This window comes from Balaenoptera ricei, chromosome 17, assembly GCF_028023285.1.
Source record: "Balaenoptera ricei isolate mBalRic1 chromosome 17, mBalRic1.hap2, whole genome shotgun sequence".
Taxonomy (NCBI): Eukaryota; Metazoa; Chordata; class Mammalia; order Artiodactyla; family Balaenopteridae; genus Balaenoptera; species Balaenoptera ricei.
In genome coordinates this window covers 36316178-36331559 of record NC_082655.1, presented here as the reverse complement: position 1 = coordinate 36331559, position 15382 = coordinate 36316178, and the positions used below count along the sequence as shown (strand labels likewise).

At 38.7% G+C, this 15382-nt stretch overlaps 1 protein-coding gene across 1 annotated transcript in view; it reads right to left on the bottom strand.

Moving 5' to 3' along the window:
- Positions 1-597: 597 nt before the first annotated feature.
- Positions 598-15382, bottom strand: part of ANKRD46 (ankyrin repeat domain 46) — a 34959-nt gene continuing 20174 nt past the window's right edge. The window contains exons 2-5 of the mRNA XM_059901604.1: positions 12638-12738; positions 9775-10112; positions 8428-8586; positions 598-2646 (exon numbers count right to left, since the gene is read on the bottom strand). Of these exons, the coding sequence (XP_059757587.1) occupies positions 2430-2646; positions 8428-8586; positions 9775-10085 (687 nt within the window). The 5' untranslated portion in view covers positions 10086-10112; positions 12638-12738 and the 3' untranslated portion in view covers positions 598-2429. The remainder of the gene's footprint in view (positions 2647-8427; positions 8587-9774; positions 10113-12637; positions 12739-15382) is intronic.

The following is a 15382-nucleotide window of genomic DNA, read 5'->3' as shown; positions in this document are numbered from 1 at the left end:
CTTCAATGTGAAGGGTTAGTAATCCTGGGAGGATGTGGAAAAATGGTGCATTATAGGAGGAAGAAAAGTAAGTATTTAGAAACAGGAGTGAAAATTTTAGTAACAGGTGTTGCTGAGATGGCAGTAGGCAAGATTCTAGATGGTTCCACTGCCAGACTCATAACAGACAGCAGGGCAGAAGGAAAAAGCAAACTTATAATTGGGGATAGAGCCTGAATGTGGAATCCCTATTCCACTATGTCCTAGCTGTCTGATATTGGACAAGTCACTTAAACCTCCTAGTATCAGTTTCCTCATCTTATAAAATGGGGAAATACAGCAGGGGTGGGGTGAATATAAGGATGAAATGAGATGAGGCACGTGAAGTGACCTGTAAAACTGGGAGGTGCTTAATCATGGTCGTTATTATCACTCTTAAATCCAAAAGCAATTCATCCAAATTAGTGTCAGAACATTTATAAGGCTAACATACGTGAAACGTGATATACATATTACATCAGGTTTGAAAAAAAAAAACTTTGTTTTTATGAACAGCCAATTGGAACCCACTTAAAAAAATCCTAAGTTAAAAGAAAAACAATGATACCTAAGCAAACAGATTGTGATTAAGAGATTATAAATACGTTTATTGGTAGTATTACTGAATACTGAACACAGAGAATACAAAGAAATCAGCACTTAAAAGGAAACATAAATCTTTAAAAAATGCAATATATTTACATATATGTTAACCAATTTTGCACATCTGTTTAGAGTTACAAACAAAAGCAAAGCTAATTCCAAAGCTTTTAATCTGAATATACTCTGATTTTGAGTTCTAGTGTTCTCCATTCTGACATCCACGGTTTGCTGTATTTACACCAAGTATAATTAATTTTGTTTGTATCTAACCTAAAAGCAAGATGCTGTGAGCTGATCCTGAGGCAGCCAGGTAAATCAGAAATCTCAGAACAGCTCTTTAAGACAGGATAAAGTCACATGAAAGAAAAATGCCTCAATCCTAGATATATAAATGCAAAAGAGAAAATATTAAGAAGCAAAAAGAATCACAGAAATACCAATTCTGCTTTAAATTATAATTTCTAATTCTAGCAACAATTCAATTAGCAGTAGCTTAGATGACTTATGTTCTAAAAAATAAAACCGTTAGTTCTTTCACTATAATTTTCTGACTACACCCAATGAATAATTCTCAAGTCTTCATATCCTTTTTTAATAACCCAAGAATATGACTTAAACATAGCAGAATCATTAACAAAAGAGGCCTTCAAACAACTGCTAAAAGCTTCAATATAGTTTGGGGGCCATATTTCAATTTACATAATATTAGCGTTCATAAAGAGTTTATGACACCTAGTACAATAGTGTTCAGCACTGTTAATTCAGAAATACACCATCCATTCTTGCCACCAGAGAACAACTGACATGGATGGGATTGTCACCACAATTCTAACAGGGCCTCTAAACCGGATTGCACATAAAATGAAAAAATTATTAACTATGATACAATTGTGACAACACAGCTAGCTTACAGAACTGAGTTTTTCACCATAATAATAGTACTACAGAATTACAGTGACATTTAAACATCAGAATTATTTTCCCCTGCTAACTACTGAGTAGAGAAAGTTTTCTGACTGCATTTTTGATGAACAGAATATCTCTGAAATAAACACTAGGGGAAATGGACAAATGAACAAAATTAAGTTCTCAAGTTCATTCGTCACAGATATCAACAACAAGCAAAGCAGCTTAGAAAAAAATCAAAATTATCCTAAAAACAAATAAATATAAGATCAAATCAGTCATTTTTGAGGAAAATACAGCTCATTTTCAAAAGTTCTGTTTGGTTTGTGACTAGACTTGAAAATATTAAAACAAACCAAACATTCCAAAAATACTGATTTGCTCTACAGGATTTGAAAAAAGCACTTCAAGTTTTAAGCTGAATGCTTCATTCTCCCCTAGCCCCCGCCCCCGATATTCCCCAGAGAAAGTAAATAAAAAGAGAAAAGCAGCTCTTGCAAAAATAAACAAAAACAAAACAAAACTACCAACCAAAACTAATCATATAAGACAATCTTCAGACACTTCACTTTAGTTGGTCTTTTGTTACGGTAAGGTTTCTGTAGCAAGGATTTCCTAGTCTCATCCTCTATCTCTCATTCTTTAGTCACTTCCATGTTTTTATCAAACAAGGCTATGCAGAGCCTTTCCTAAGAAGTCAGGCTGAGTTGGAGGTAGCTTTAGGACAGTATACTTGACTACAGTATGTAGTTAGTTCTTCTACAAGGATTATAATGTGTAAAACTGCAAAAAGAAAAAACGTACAGCCCTCACTGCCTTGCACCAAGAGAAAACTTTGAGAAACTGAGAACAAACAATGGAAGCCAGGACACTGGCATCTGCCTCCTCTCCCATGGGCTCTCCTAATGCACCAGTTCAGGCTGGTTTTCCACGAAGGGTAGCACCCCACTCACATAGTAGGCGATGCCAAGGGACAGCAGAGCAATGACAAAGATCAAGAGCAACACCCTCCAGAAGCCCAGATCCTCTACAAACTCCTGCCACGTGGTTCGGAAGCTGGACAGGACCCCCTCACCTTGCTGCAGGTTGGGATTGAGGAGGGAATGGCTTTCCATGGCACTGTGAGAGAAGCAAAGGGAAAAGAAAGGGCATGAAACAACACATTTCAGAAACATAAAACCACAGGAACTGCATTGTTTAGAAAAGACCAACCTTAAAATACAATATTTATAAGAAGAAAACTGACTTATATATATATATTCTCACCCATTTGTGTACTGATTTATATACGTGCAGGTATCTGGACAATCTACCTTTAACTATAAACTGCTATACAGTAATGATTATGTTTCTTGGTTTAGTATCTAGAAGAGTCAGTTAAAAATCCTTTTCTAATAAAAACGTCCCAAGCAGAAGTCTTGAAGTAGGTCAAATGAGTTGTTTCCACCAGGTACTAAAGCAAAACACATTTTGGTTATTTGAAATTTAGAATTCAACACGAGGATTCAAAATTTGAGAATTCACGTTAATGGAATTAAGCAAAGACGGGCAAATCTAAAACACTGTTCTATAAAGTGTGTGAATCTTAAAGTGAAAAGGGAATGTTTATTAATTTAGTTCAATAATCTGACCAATGAAGGAATTCCTTCTTTAAACTGCAACACTCCAGTAATGGATGCTTACTCTTCAGTCTGCTGTACACCTGGACAGGGCTAGCCATTAGGAATTCCTCTTAATAGGTGCCTCCGACTGGTTTTAGTTCTGTCTTGTACAATAACACAAAATACGTTTGTTTCTCTTCTATATAAAGGCTGAGTCTAGTTGAAAATAAGGCAGCACAAATACCATAAAAACACTGATTCAGGGCTTCCCTGGTGGCGCAGTGGTTGAGAATCTGCCTGCCAATGCAGGGGACACGGGTTCGAGCCCTGGTCTGGGAAGATCCCACATGCCGCGGAGCAACTGGGCCCGTGAGCCACAACTACTGAGCCTGCGCGTCTGGAGCCTGTGCTCCGCAACAAGAGAGACCACAACAGTGAGAGGCCCGCGCACCACAATGAAGAGTGGCCCCCACTCGCCGCAACTAGAGAAAACCCTCGCACAGAAATGAAGACCCAACACAGCCAAAAATAAATAAATAAATAAATAAATAAATAAATTTTAAAAACACTGATTCAGGTTTTCATAACTATATAAGCGAGAAATATGACCACTACAAATCCAGTATATCTGACATTGGTATTTGGAAGGCTGCACAGTGATGAATTTGAAGCTCTAAGGGATTAGCACCCACAATTATGTCACAACATGCAGGACCAACAACAGGGTATCATTTAGATTAAAGCCACAATGACCATAATCATAGGTATCAACTATCTACCGCTGTTACTATCCTTCCTAAACTCCTTCTCTTCATATTCTTCCAACCATCTTGGGGCAGCACAATGGAAACAGCACAAAACAATGTCTTAAGAGTCTGGTTCATCATGCAAAATTGACAGTTTTTTTTTTTTTTGGGTAACCTACAACTTTATTTTACTTATTGACACTGTTAAACAAAGGCACTTCAGCGTTTACTGGCATTTAGAGTCTTCTCTAATCATGGGAAGGTGATTTCTTAATGGGCCAATATGTCTGACATCCAAACTTTTTTTTATATTTATCTTCTGAATAGGAGAAGACATTTTCAATGGGAATCTACAACAACACAAAAATTTAAAGAAAACTCAAGCAAGTTCAAAAATAAGATTAGAACTTTAAGAAGTTCAGGAGAGGTTAATTTTGACTTACATGAAATTTATTGACTACGTCTGAGTCAACATGCTCTCATACTTAAAAAGTGTCAGATATACAGGTATCCCCCATTTTTTGAAAGTTTGCTTTATGCCACCTCACTTTTAAGAAACATCTACAATACTACCAGTATGTGCTAACTGAAAGTAATCCCAAGAGGATTTTTGCTTTTATACGAAAAAAGGTGAAATGCAAAAACAGTGTTCAATGTTTACTTTGCAGCAAGAGTGGCCCCACCAAGCTCCTTCCCCAGGAACTGCACTCAGCATCTCAGCATCCAGCTGCAGTATCTCTGAACTGTGCCTGTGAGCATCTGTGCTTTATCTCGATTTATTTTGTGCATCCATTAGTAAGATGAGTCCTAAGGCAACTGCTTCTTTGCTTTATGCCATCTTGGCTTAAGGAAAGGTTTCCTAGGAACACTCTACTTTTGGATAGTGGCGGGTGGTGTAGGGACCTGTAAAATGAGAATTCAGTTGCACGTTCTCTAGGAGCCCATGAAGTTTTGCCAATCAGAACTGTCTATAGCAACCTGATCCAATGAAATATTTTCTACTGTCTAGGAAATACCTGATTCTAGCATGATGGTCTGTGTGTGCATGTGTAATCTTTTTTGTACATGTGTCACCTACACTGTCTCTGTCATCCCATACCTACAAAGTAAAAAGGAACTAAATTAAACTTAGGATATAAAGGGGTGTAGGGAAATGTTTTTCATCAACTTGACTGATAGGCCCTTAAGAAGTTATGCTATGTTTCAGGGAATCATAAGGGAAGTGGAAAATACTAAATACATTCAAAATCTTGCTTTATCTTCTGTTCTAGAAAAGGCCAATCATCACACAGCTATGCCATGTACTAGCCAATCCCTTTAAGCTTTTCCCCCACTTTTTTTATTTTTTAAAAAATATTTATTTATTTGGTTGCACAGGGTCTTAGTTGTGGCAGGTGGGCTCCTTAGTTGTGGCTTGCAGGCTCCTTAGTTGCAGCTCACCAGCCCCATAGTTGCAGCACGTGGGCTCCTTAGTTGTGGCATGCAAACTCTTAGTTGCAGCATGCATGTGGGATCTGGTCCCTTAACCAGGGATCAAACCCGGGCCTCCTGCACTGGAAGTGTGGAGTCCTATCCACTGTGCCACCAGGGAAGTCCCTCCCTCCCTTTTTTTAAATTGATGTAATTCATGTACCATAAAATTCATCTTTTTAAAGTATGTGATTCAGGGGCTTCCCTGGTGGTGCAGTGGTTAAGAATCCACCTGCCACTGCAGGGGGACACAGGTTCCATCCCTGGTCCGGGAAGATCCCATATGCCGCGGAGCAACTAAGCCCATGTGTCACAACTACTGAGCCTGTGCTCTAGAGCCCACAATCCACAACTTCTGAGCCCGCACGTCATAACTACTGAAGCCCGTGCACCCTAGAGCCCACGTGCCCTTGACCCCACGCACCACAAATACTGAGCCCGTGTGCTGCAACTACTGAAGCCCACTTGCTCTAGGGCCCACGTGCCACAACTACTGAGCCTGCATGCTGCAACTACTGAAGCCCACATGCCTCACGCCCATGCTCTGCAACAAGGGAAGCCACCGCGATGAGAAGCCCGCGCACCACAATGACGAGTAGCCCCCACTTGTTGCAACTAGAGAAAGCCTGCACACAGCAACAAAGACCCAACGCAGCCAAAAATAAAAATAAGTAAAATTTAAAAAATTAAAGTACATGATTCAGTGGTTTTTAGTAAATTCGCAAAGTTGTAGAACCATCTCCACTATCTAATTTTAGAACATTTTGGTTGCCTCTATAATAAACTCTGTACCTTCAGCAGCCACTTCCCACTGCCCCTTCCCTGCTCCTGGCAACCACTACTTTCTATTTGCTGATTATGGACACTTCATATAAATGGAATCATATGACATTTGGCCTTTTGTGCCTGGCTTCTCTCATGTAGCATGTTTTCAAAGCTCATCCGTGTTGTAGCACATACCAGTATTACATTCCTTTTTATGGTGGAATAATGTTTCACTAGATGGATAGATGACAGTTTATCCACTCATCATCGATGGACTTTTGGGTGGTTTCCACGTTTTGGTTATTATAAATAATGCTTCTATGAAATTCATGTACAAGTTTTTGTGCGAACATGTGTTTTCAATTTTCTTGGGTGTATACCTAAAAGTAGAATTGCTGGGTCGTATGGTAACTCTGTGTAACTTTCTGAGGAGCTGCCAGACTGTCTTCCACAGCAGCTATGCTATTTTACATTCCCACCAGCAATGTATGACGGTTCGGATTTTTTCACGTCATTGCCAGTACGTGTTATTGTCCATCTTTTTGATTGTAGCCATCCTACTGGGTATGAAGTGGTATTTCACTGTGGTTTTGATCTGCATTTTCCCTAATGACCAACGATGCTGCTTTAAGCTTTTTAATTTAAGCTTCAACCACACCTTCCTATCATGACACTGAAGAGCAGGAGTAAGATAGGACAACTAGGTAGTACAAATATTAATAATTCAATTTTCAAAGAATAGACTTTACATAATGCCGTAAATAATGCAAATTCTCATGCTGAAGTGCAATGGCAGGTACGTGAAAGAAGTAGGAATAAATACTTCATATTGCATTGCTCAAATGACTAATCACTTCTTAGTTAATAAGTAATCACAACTGAGGCAAAACAAAGTATATTTCTAATAAAGAGATGCCAAGAAATTGGCTATTAACAAAATATACCAAGCAAAGTCCTGAATATATACCAAGAAAATGCACATTCTTGGACATTTTTCACAGTAAAGAAGCTTAAAGTAGTTTTGAAAATAAATTTTAAGTTATTTTGCAAGAACATAATCTTTAACAAAAAACAGATAACTCAATGTTATTGAATTGCTTATAGCATCCTGACTGCCAATCCAGAGCACACAGGTGAAAAGCAGGGCTTCCCAATGCACCTCTGGCTCATTTTATGTACTTGCCAGCCTTCAGTGATAACTCATAAGGAGCATGCACTGTTCTAGAAGTAAAACTGTTTAATTTCTTTGGACAATAATAAGTATGTGAAACAAACAAAATAATCCTAAACTTGAGAGTAGAATTAATGGTCCCCAAGGAGTACACCAGGCAGTCCATGAAGAGGGAGGAAAGGAATCACGGGCACAGAGGAATCAAATTAAGGGTGAACTATGAAAAACAGAGGATTTCATCTGGAACTCACAGAAACAATGATCCCAACAGTCTAAGTGGACCATATGCTCCTAATTCAAAGTCTTGGTCAATCTGCTACTGGGTCAATAGCTAATGAGGGCCCTAGTCCACTGAAAATTTTGCGAGGACACTATAAAGCTCATCATCCTTCTTACCCTGTAATACCTGGAGAGCTTCAACTCCATGGTGGTCAACCAAACTACATGCTAGTACAACTAAGTCTGGCCGAGAGACTTTACCTGTTGAGCCCGTGATGCCAGAGAAAAGATGACTGGTCACCTTTTCAGAGCTCCCTGAACTATGTTCTAAACTGCTTCTAGACGAGAAATGATGAGATATTTGAGACCCTGTCAGTCACTACATCTTAGTTTCAATTACTTACAGGAGCCCACATTTCATTTGTTCCATCTCATGTAAAAGTCACTTTCACATCACTGAACGGTGTATGTGTTAAGTCTTGTCTTACTCTCCTCCTGTTTTACTTTTCCTCAGCACTTTAATTCCCTACCTTTGAAAGGAAGCTTTTTGGTCGTTTCTAATACTGTCCAAGTTCTTGTCCTGACTTATCTTTCTCCTCCTTTTTCGAAATTCCATTCTTTTTGTGACCTGTACTTAAATTCTCAGACTCCTGTTTCCCTCCCTCCTATTCAGCTCTTCTCACTTGTACTATCAATACAGCAGGCTGCCCTGCCCAGTGGCTAACAGAACATTCTGTGCATGTGGGCACATAGTACTTTCTGTTAATAGCTTTTCAATTGTAATCTGGAGCCATAAGGACTAATATAAGTTCAAAGAAAGTATCAAAGCACTTTACTTGAAAGCAAATAAATATAAAGCTGACAAAAAGTTGTCATAAAAGATTCACTTAAAGTGACTTGCCCCTTAAAAAAATGATATCTTAAGTACCTTTCACTCTCAGCTGTCTGCATGGTCTCCAGTTTTGAGTGAGTTCCTCTGTTAAATCCTTTTACCTCCTGTTCTTCCAAAGATTCCAGCAATCGGATGACATCTTTATTCACTCCCCTGCGCTTTGCCAGAACTAGGGGTGTAGCACCTTGATGATTGCTAAAAAGTTCATAAAAATAGAGGTTATATTATACTGTTAGTAGCCATTTGTGTAGATCTCAGTGAGGAAGGCATGGGCCCCATTAACTCAAAATTAAAACCCAGAGCAGAACCCGCGGTTGAGTTGGAACCTGAATTTTGAGTCAACCATTTTTTTTTTCCTTTTAGGGAAAAAGGAAAAAAAAAATATACAGGCAAGAGTAGATAAATGAGAATAAATAAAAGAAAAAGAGGGTATCTTCCTAGAAATTAACTGGAAAATTCTAGATTCATCCTTATCCGACATTTATACATTTCATGAGAAGAGTGTATAATTTTTTTAAATGTCTAAGAATTAAACAAACAACAAAAAAAACACCCACACTCAAAAGCAATCAAATAAGCTGCTTTGGTTCACCTAGCTATTTAACAACAGGAGAGAGCCCAAGTAACACTGAATCCTAGTTAATTCCCACCACATCTTGTTCTATAGTAGCAGAACCATTTACTGTCTTATTCAGATTTAGGGACATTATAGCACCAATAAATTAGGGCAACATGAAACTGCAGCTTAAAGGTCAAGGTCACTTTTTAAAGTGGCCTGATGTCTTTCCCACTCAAGAGACAAGGAATCACTAAAACAAACCAAAAAATACACTACTTCTTCACATTGTTGAGTATCAAAAGGACTGTGAGCGCCCCAGAGAGATTATGAAGCTAGCATGGCATATTATACCATAGAGGGCAAACAAGCTTTGCAGTCAGGTGGAACTAGGTTCAAATTCCAGCTGTGTGACCTTTGTTAAGTCATTTCACCCAGAATGCTTGTCTCAATTATTTCATCTGTAAAATGAATACCTACCTTAAGAGTTATTCATTCTGAGGATTAAATGAGCTAACACAGTACGTGCAGTGCCCAGGCCGTAATAGATTTTCAACAAATGTTAGTTCTTTTCTTCTTTTGCCCTTGTCTTACAATACACAATTAATTAGTAGCAGAACCTAGCCACTATTTTCATAGAAAAACATACACTGCTTCAGCATAAATCTAGAAGTCAGCCTCTTGTTCCCTCACTCATTGTCCTCAATACCCTTCTGGACTTGTCACTATGCTCGATCAGTGAGGAAACAATATCAACAGACTCCTAGATGATTGGTTGAGAGACTAATGGGAAGAAGTGACAAGACTTCAAAAACCACAGAACTTACCAAATATCAATTTTGAGTCCATTGGAAACTAAGAATTGAATAGTATCCACATGGCCACAGAGATGAAGAGCTGTGTTTCCCTGATAATCTGTGGCCAGGAGATCAGCACCAAATTTATGTAATAACTGGCAGATGTCTACATTCCCTCGGGCTGCTGCGAGGTGAAGGCCTGTTCTGCCCCTGCTGTCACGAATATTTGGGTCAAAGCCACTTTCCAAAAGCCTCTTGGAGTAGTTAAAGTCTCCATCAATACAGGCTTGTAGCAGGGGCACATTAGTCTGAGAAGAATCATTCACAAAAACGTAGGACATTGTTCAGATGTGGTGGATGGAATGTGCCTGTAATGAAATATGAGGTGAGCAAGATTCAGAGAAGCCAACTAAATCAAGACAATGAAGTCATTTAGAAAAGCGCTATTTCTTTTCCTTCTTGGCCTCCTGCCTCTAATAAATTACCTCATCAAACAGAAACAACAACAGAGTTATTATTATATTTTATTTTCCATTAAAATGTCTCATTTTTTTCATATCTGTTGAATCAAAATTGCAATTAAATTACCATAAAGCCGTATTTCACTTTTCATCGTATAAAAAGACTGAGATTTTTTTTTTTGGCCGCGCCATGCGGCACGTGGGTCTTAGTTCCCCAACCAGGGATCAAACCTGCATCCCCTGCATTGGAAGCGTGGAGTCTTAACCACTGGACCGCCAGGGAAGTCCCTGGATTGAGATATTTTTAAAGCGAAGCAAGATATAAGTGCTTAGATTTAAGTTTATTACATTGTCAGAAGACAAAGACAGCATGTTCCTTAAACTTCATACAACTACCTATACACGCACATACACACACACAAATGCTACTACTGGTAGAGATTCTTATTTAAAACAAAGTAATTCTCTTTCATATATTTGCTTTTTATTGTATTTGAGATATTCTATATGGTAAAACAGAATTATCAGCTCAAAAGTTAACTAAATCAGCATGAAAAAACCAATAACTTAATTCACACTCAATAAGGACCTGCTAAATGTTGTGTTTAGAGCACAAACTTCAAATTTTTCATAGAAAGAGAAAAGCTAAGGAAGGCAACAAACTAAATTTAAAAACTGAAAATATCATGAAATTAAGAATTCTGTCCTTTTTACAGTATTGATCCTATTCTGCTTTGTTCTGTGGTTATCTAAATATCTGATTTTGCCAAACTCCCACTGTCTGAAGATGGAGAGATGAGGAAAAACAGGTCTCTGTGGGAATGCAGAGGCAGGACAAAGGCAGCAATCCCAGCTGTGTCCATGCTAATACTTCACCCATCTGAGTAGCCTCGGTTCACCAGTAGGTGTTTCCACACATCCTTCATCGATACTTCCCTGCCCTCAGCAATCTCTTGGTCTCTCAGTGCATGCACATGTGCGTGCGCGCGTGAGTGTGTCTCCACCCCACCTGCAATTGTCCCTTCCTTGGTTCATTTAAGAAAAAGTTAAAGCCTGACAAAAGAAACTTTACTAAGAAGTTCAAGAGAAAACAAACCAAAACAAGAAAACACAAAGGCAGAGACCGATGTGTTTGTTAAGATGGCTCCCTTACTCTAAGGTTAAAAAAGCTTAGTCACAGATGAGCTTGGCTTATAATTTATCAGGCAAAGTCTTCCTGGAACACAGATGGAACTGGATGCTAGATCAATCTATTGTGCCTAACCTCCCGGGGATTTAGGAAAGCCTGGCTCTGGAGTTCGGTGAGATTCTTGGCCCCCACTCCTTTTAGCCTGGTTTCCAGCAGAGCCACTGTCCCTCTATTCCTGGGCCACCTTAAGCTCTGCTGCTACCATGCGTGCAAGGGGGACATTAACACAGCCTGAGAGCCTGTTCCGAGCCAGCCCCTGCATTAAGGGTGTTAATGAATTGTATTTAATCTTCCTAACAAGTCCACAGTAAGATTTATTATACCTGAGTTTTAGTAAGGAGTCATTGAAGGATTTTAAGTCAAGGAAATGGCATGGTCTTAGTATATTAGTCTTTCAGAAAGATGACTTTCTGGCAATACAGAGAGGTTAGTTTGGAGGGGGTCAAGACTGGAGACAGGGAGATCAATCAGTATGTCATTGTAGAGATCCAGGCAAGAAATGATGATAGCCTGATGTAAGGCAGTGGCAGAGAGAAGGGGGCATACTGGAGAGGGATACACTAGATAGAATGAACACAACTGAATGACCTGTTGGATATAAAGGGTGAGAAGGAGCTGTTAAGGATAATTCTAAATAACGGGAAAATATGTTTATGATTAAGAATTACAGGGATCAAGACAAGATAAACCTCAGATTATGATACTATATAATGTTTTTTAAAGAAATTAACCCAATGGGAAGATGTTTCTCAAAAAAACAGTCAAGAATTCTCTTCCAAGGGTAATCTCCCTATTTTCCCCTACAGTAGTCATTGGATTGGATCATAAAAAAGACGAGGTATCACAAGCTTTTTAAAAATTAAAATACCACATATCAAGTGCTTTTCAAGAGGTACCGTGTTTTGGTTAAATTCTCTAAGAATAGATAATGAAAAACAATCTACTTGGTATTTTTGGGTTCAAACAGTTAAGAATTCTTGTGGTTTGCAGACTGGGATTCTTTCAAATATCAGCTCAGTAAAAAGGACAAGTCTTTCTTGTCTATTTTTTAAGTGAGAATAAGCATGGTTTATTTTATGATTTCTCTGTGTCCTTGAGAAACTACTAACCTCCAAATTTAATAAAACCAATGATAGATAACATTTTTCATCTTGACTACAGAACTGAATCTGCCCAAAAGCAAGGCCACAGTTCACTGAAGCTTTCACATGTTGTGAGGGAGTCCACCGTAGAAAATACTCACGTAAGCCTTAAGATTAGATCTTTCTCTCCGTGGTCACACGGCAGTTTCTCTGAATTCTTAAGAAGGTTCAACAGACTATCCAGAAATGTGCCAGCAAGGATCTATAATAAATAGAATATTCAGTTATAACAAAGATGCGGTGTGAAAAAGGACTTGCTATTCTACTAAACATAGACAAGGTACAGGGACCTGTAGATATTTTCCAGAAAATCTATGGGTAAGGCGTTAACTTATGAGGCTACTAAAGTCACTGACGAGTAATAAAGTGGTGAAAAGGAGGAAAGAAGGGCTTAATAAGGAGAAGCTCTGTTGCCCACTAACAAGAAAGCACGGTCAGAAAGATGAAAGAAAGAGTCAGATTATGTTACCATCAATAGAGGAGAAACTATGCTCTGAAAATTCACTCTAACTTACCAGAATTTGGAATGCATATTTTTCCCATTATAAATGGTGGCTTCATCTCAGGTTAGCCTACTAAAGCAATTTTAGAAATAAAATGCTATTTGCAGTGGGGGAAAAAATTAAAAACAACCAATACTTGGGTTTAAACCAAACAGGTACACTTAAGAAAAAAAAAATGTCTAATCTGTCTTGAATACTGGTACTTAAATCTCCTCCTGAGATTGTCCCCCTACCTTTTCTTTTCAATGTGAAAGAAAACTGGCTCAAATCTATCTGCAGTCTTTTCCACATGCCTGACCCCCCCCCTCCTGCATCTCGGTGCAGCCCCACGCTCACACTTTCGCTGGGACCCCCCCTCAGGTTTCCCCTTAGGGCACTGACAGACATTTGGAGAGTCCCCCGTCGGTCCCACTGCACTCTTCTCTTGAGGGAACGTGGAAGCGAGGGGGTCACGAACAGGCAGCACGGACGATAAAAAATCAATAGTAATTTGTTAGGCAAACATTTACTGTGTGCCCAAAATGTTCCAGATAATATACTAAGTGGTAAATCTGGAATATAAAGTCTAAATCCCAAATTTATAGTTCCAGCTGAAATTCATGACTTTTACTAGTCATTTATGCTGTCATCAAGTCCCTTTAAATAAACTTATAGGGAATAATCAATGGCATTTTATGAAGCTCCATTTACCATACGTAAGTCAGGTTGTATCATAAGGGCTATCAGTGCGAGGCTGGAAGTGAAGACAAACTACATGTGAGGACCAGTCCCACAACAGTTCAGCAAATACCATGATGACATGATAATATGCAAAACATCCACCCTCTTCAACTGTTCCCTATGTTTCTGCAAGTCTGTAATACCAATTTAGACAGACTTCATTATCACTGAGCCACTTAATTGATTTCCCTGAACAAATAGTCTGTGTTCACCCAAAGCCTACTATTTTCCTTTTTTGTCCTGCCCACTAGAGCTGAGTCTTCATGACTAAAGTCTCTCTCTAATATATTAATATAAGATGTGGCTTTTTCAATGTTAAAATGGTGCAGGGGTTATTCTGAAGATAGTAGGGTTTATATTATGAAAAGGACAAGTGTAGCTGTTTATTTGGAGATAGAATTATAGATTATATAGTTATGTGCCCCCAAAGTAATCCTAATGTTTCCTTAAATCCATAAGAAAGGCCATTTTCTGCCAGTTTCTTTTGATATGACAAGGCCACATAAGAAAATAAATGATCAAATTACAAATTTATATGATTTCAAACTTAATACTATATAAATGCATTAGACCTAATTACTAGAAACCTGCCAGGAAAATGCTGAAGACCCTAAATAAACCACTAGAAAGCTACTGATAGATTCCCCAAGAAATAACAGAAATGAATACAAATCGGGACACGTTAACTATTGTCCAAAGGGTGAAGAGGACTAAAGATTTTTTAAATTAAACTTTTTATTTTGAGATAATTGTACATTCAAATTCAGTTGTAAGAAACAATACAGAGAGATCCTGTGTACCTTTCACCCAGTTTCCCCTGATGGTAACACAGAGTAAAACAATAGTAGTACCGTATCACAACCGGGATATTGGCATTGATACTGCCAGGATACAGAACATTTCCAGCCCCACCAGGATCTTTGCCCTCTTACAGCAACACCTACTCCCCTCCTGCCCCCACCTCTCTTTATCCCCTGGAAACCACTAGTGTCTTCCATTACTATAATTCTGTCATTTCTAGACTGTTACATAAATAGAGCCATACAGTACGTAACCTTTGAGGATTTTTTTTTTCACTCAACATAATTCTCTGGAGATTTATCTGGGTTGTTGTCTGTATCAACAGTTTGTTTCTCTTCTACTGCTGAGTAGTATTCCAAGGTATGGATGTACCACAGTTTAACTGTCTACCTACTGAAGGACATCTGATTATCTCCAGTTTTTGGGCGTTATGTTAAGGCTTCTAAAAACATTCAGGTACATATTTTTATATTAAGTCTTCATTTCTCTGGGATAAATGGTCAGGAGTGCAATGTCTGGGTCATATAGAGGCCTAAAGATTTTGATGAAAAGATTGTTGAGTCTAAATGTGCTCATCTTCTCCATGAAGAAAGGAAGGAAGGAAGGAAGGAAGGAAGGTCTTCTTTGAGGTCATTTCTCTGGGTGCTAGGAGAGTAAGAGGTTATTTATGGAAGAGTTTGTAGGACCTACCATTTGGAAGGGCTCAGGTAGAAGCCCTGGTATTTACCAAAGGGAATGTGTCATAAGAACCATTCCACAAGCAGAGTTAGAGGCACTACTGTGTGATATCTTTCAAGATTCACAGAAGGCTGAGTCTGTCAC